Here is a 2,580-nt window from a genome sequence, read left to right as displayed (position 1 = left end):
GCTTCATCTGCCCCTTCACCCTGGTTGGGTGGTCTATAACAGACTCCCAGCAGGATATCTGCCTTGTTGGCTTTCCCCCTCATCCTTACCCATAAACACTTGACCGTATCATCATCACAATCGTTGGGCTCTAGACAATAAAAACACTCCCTAACATACAGAAACCCATAATGCTCATACGAATAGGGGGGCAGGCAGCTTCAGAGGCTCCACCTCTCAACGACACTGCGCTATTTATTGCCCCTCTTCATCCACTTTCCCACCGTACGTAAAATGACTTTGGCATTAAGTTGCCTCATTCATAGCATCATCCATGAACATACTCGTCTCCACACCCTTCATCCTTCCAGCAAAGAAAAACAATAGCACAAAGTCATTGGCTTTGCCTTTCCCCACTTAACTGTCCCCAAAATTTGTCCATAAAGCAGTTACGGAGCAAAAATATTTGACCTCAAGTAGAAATTCAAAAAAATACTTTAAGCACAGTTAAAAACCTGGTCTTGCCCAAGAGCCACACTTGAGGCATCAAGTACAAGAGGAGCTGAAACACAAATTTAATTGAAGCTAAATGTAAAGCCAGTAACTGCGTCAAAATGCCTGTTTCATAGTTACCTGCAGAATGATCCTCCCATCTTTCTTAGGTCAATATTGGATGCAATTTGATGAGCACCTTGAATACGTTTAACCTTGCGGTGCCGTTTGAAACCGCCCAAGACTTTGCTCAGGTTAAAGAAAGAAACAAGTTTAACAGCGTGTCTCTACAAGCTTGAACTAAGCCCGAGTTAAGAAAAACCTCAATTTTCTTAAACCTTTCATTTCTTCTACATTATTTTCCCTTCGGTGCTACTGTAAAGCAAGAAGAGCCCGGGGATGCGCTTTGGGAACGATGGGATGCCCGTCACCTTTGCGTCTGGGCAAGGCCAGAGGACGAGTTGGAACACGCAGGCTGGGAATAAGCAGCTAAAAGCCAACCTCAATGCTGAAGCTGGAACATCAACGGATTTTGGACGCAGACCGGGACAAATTCTTGCTGCTCACCTGCTCTGCCAGGGCTCTTGGTGCTCAGGTCTCTGCCCCGGCCAGGGGTGCTGGAAGTCTTGGAGAGTTTATTCGCCGACACTCGGTACATCACTCCGCCGATGCAGCGATAGCCTTTGCTCCTCCATCTCTGTTGCACGTGCTGGGACTTGCCACCTTGAGGCGACGGGCGCATTTGGTTTAATAGCGGGGATCTGCAAGAAAACGATAAAGTCAAAGTAAGCCCAAACTAGGGAAGATACCGCAAGGAGCTGCTGCTTCATGAGCAAACCCTCAGCTGCCTGAGGATGGAGGTGATGCAACGTGGGACCTCCCCTGAGCTTAGCCAAGTTTTATGGAGTTCTACAAGCTTTGATATTTTTGGTACTATTATTTATTATTATTATTATTATTATTATCATTATGTACTATAACTTTGATATTATTATTATTTCCCTCCCCCAGTCTGGCTCTTGCAAGGGTTTTGCTACATCCCTGCATGTGACGAGTCGCCCAAGACCACTGCTGTCCCCCATCTATCGCCTGGAGCAGATGCTGGGACCCAAGCGGGGTCGAGTGGGCAGCGCTGGGGACCCTTCTCCACCTCCCCACCTCTCCCTTACATCCACAAACCCTGTAGCGAGGCAGCGGAACGGCGATGGGTCGGGAGCTGCAATGCAGTTAGTGCTGCCCATAAGGTTATTCTGAAGGATCAGTAAGCTCTGAAGTGACACCCTGGGGACAAATATGTTCCAGAGGGGCTCATCTGCCACCAAAAACCCCTCCAGTTCATAACGTGGCATCTAATGCACCGTCCCACCTCCCTTCCAGCCCGCGTGGAGCCACCCAGCTCATTTTCCTACATATGCCGTTATACAAACAGAGCCGTTGCAGCCAAATCAAATCTCCTCAAATATCAGTCGTCTTCCCCATTTAGCGCTAATCCAAACAGTAATTTGTTTATGCAAATTAGAGCTCTAATTTTGTATTAGTCCAAACTATGCTCATAATGCTATTAGCAGAACGTATATAAACCGTGCATTACTGGAGAATATCTGTAAATTAAGATCCCGCTATCCTATCAGCAGAATGCAAACCCCAGAGAGCATTACCTTTAAATGAACATGTGCTGCAAAGAAAAAGAGAATTGTAAAATGTAATAGTTACATTTCTTAGTGCTTAGCGTGACAGCCTATTCATTTCATCGGGCTGTTGCCACTGGCTACTGAGCTCGGAGAATTGCTGCCTGTATTTTGCAGAAGGAATGCACAAAGAAGCTGCTGCCCCGCTTCCCGTTTCCCCAAGGGCTTGGTCCTCATGAAACTGCTCCGGAGAGATGCATCAAGTTTTAATTTTTACAAAACCAGGTTACTTGCAAAGAGCCATAGCGGTGGCATCGTTGTCTGAAGGTACCGATGGCAGGAGGGACACTAGGGCCACCCATGGACCATCCAGCAGCTCACAGCAAACCTCTGCAAGCCCAAGGTAGCAGCCAGTGTTGGCTGCAGCACCTGGAGAAAGGTCTCACGGCTGTAACGGTGGGCTAATGCAGCCGATAAAAAA

At 47.2% G+C, this 2,580-nt stretch overlaps 1 protein-coding gene across 1 annotated transcript in view; it reads right to left on the bottom strand.

Moving 5' to 3' along the window:
* Positions 1-2,580, bottom strand: part of ZC3H3 (zinc finger CCCH-type containing 3) — a 204,501-nt gene that overhangs the window by 72,808 nt on the left and 129,113 nt on the right. The window contains 1 exon segment of the mRNA XM_009334823.1: positions 1,039-1,232. Coding sequence (XP_009333098.1) covers positions 1,039-1,232 — 194 coding nt within the window.

Source organism: Pygoscelis adeliae, unplaced genomic scaffold (assembly GCF_000699105.1).
Source record: "Pygoscelis adeliae isolate BGI_AS28 unplaced genomic scaffold, ASM69910v1 Scaffold340, whole genome shotgun sequence".
Taxonomy (NCBI): Eukaryota; Metazoa; Chordata; class Aves; order Sphenisciformes; family Spheniscidae; genus Pygoscelis; species Pygoscelis adeliae.
The sequence above is the reverse complement of the archived record's forward strand: the minus strand, read 5'-3'. Positions and strand labels throughout refer to the sequence as shown.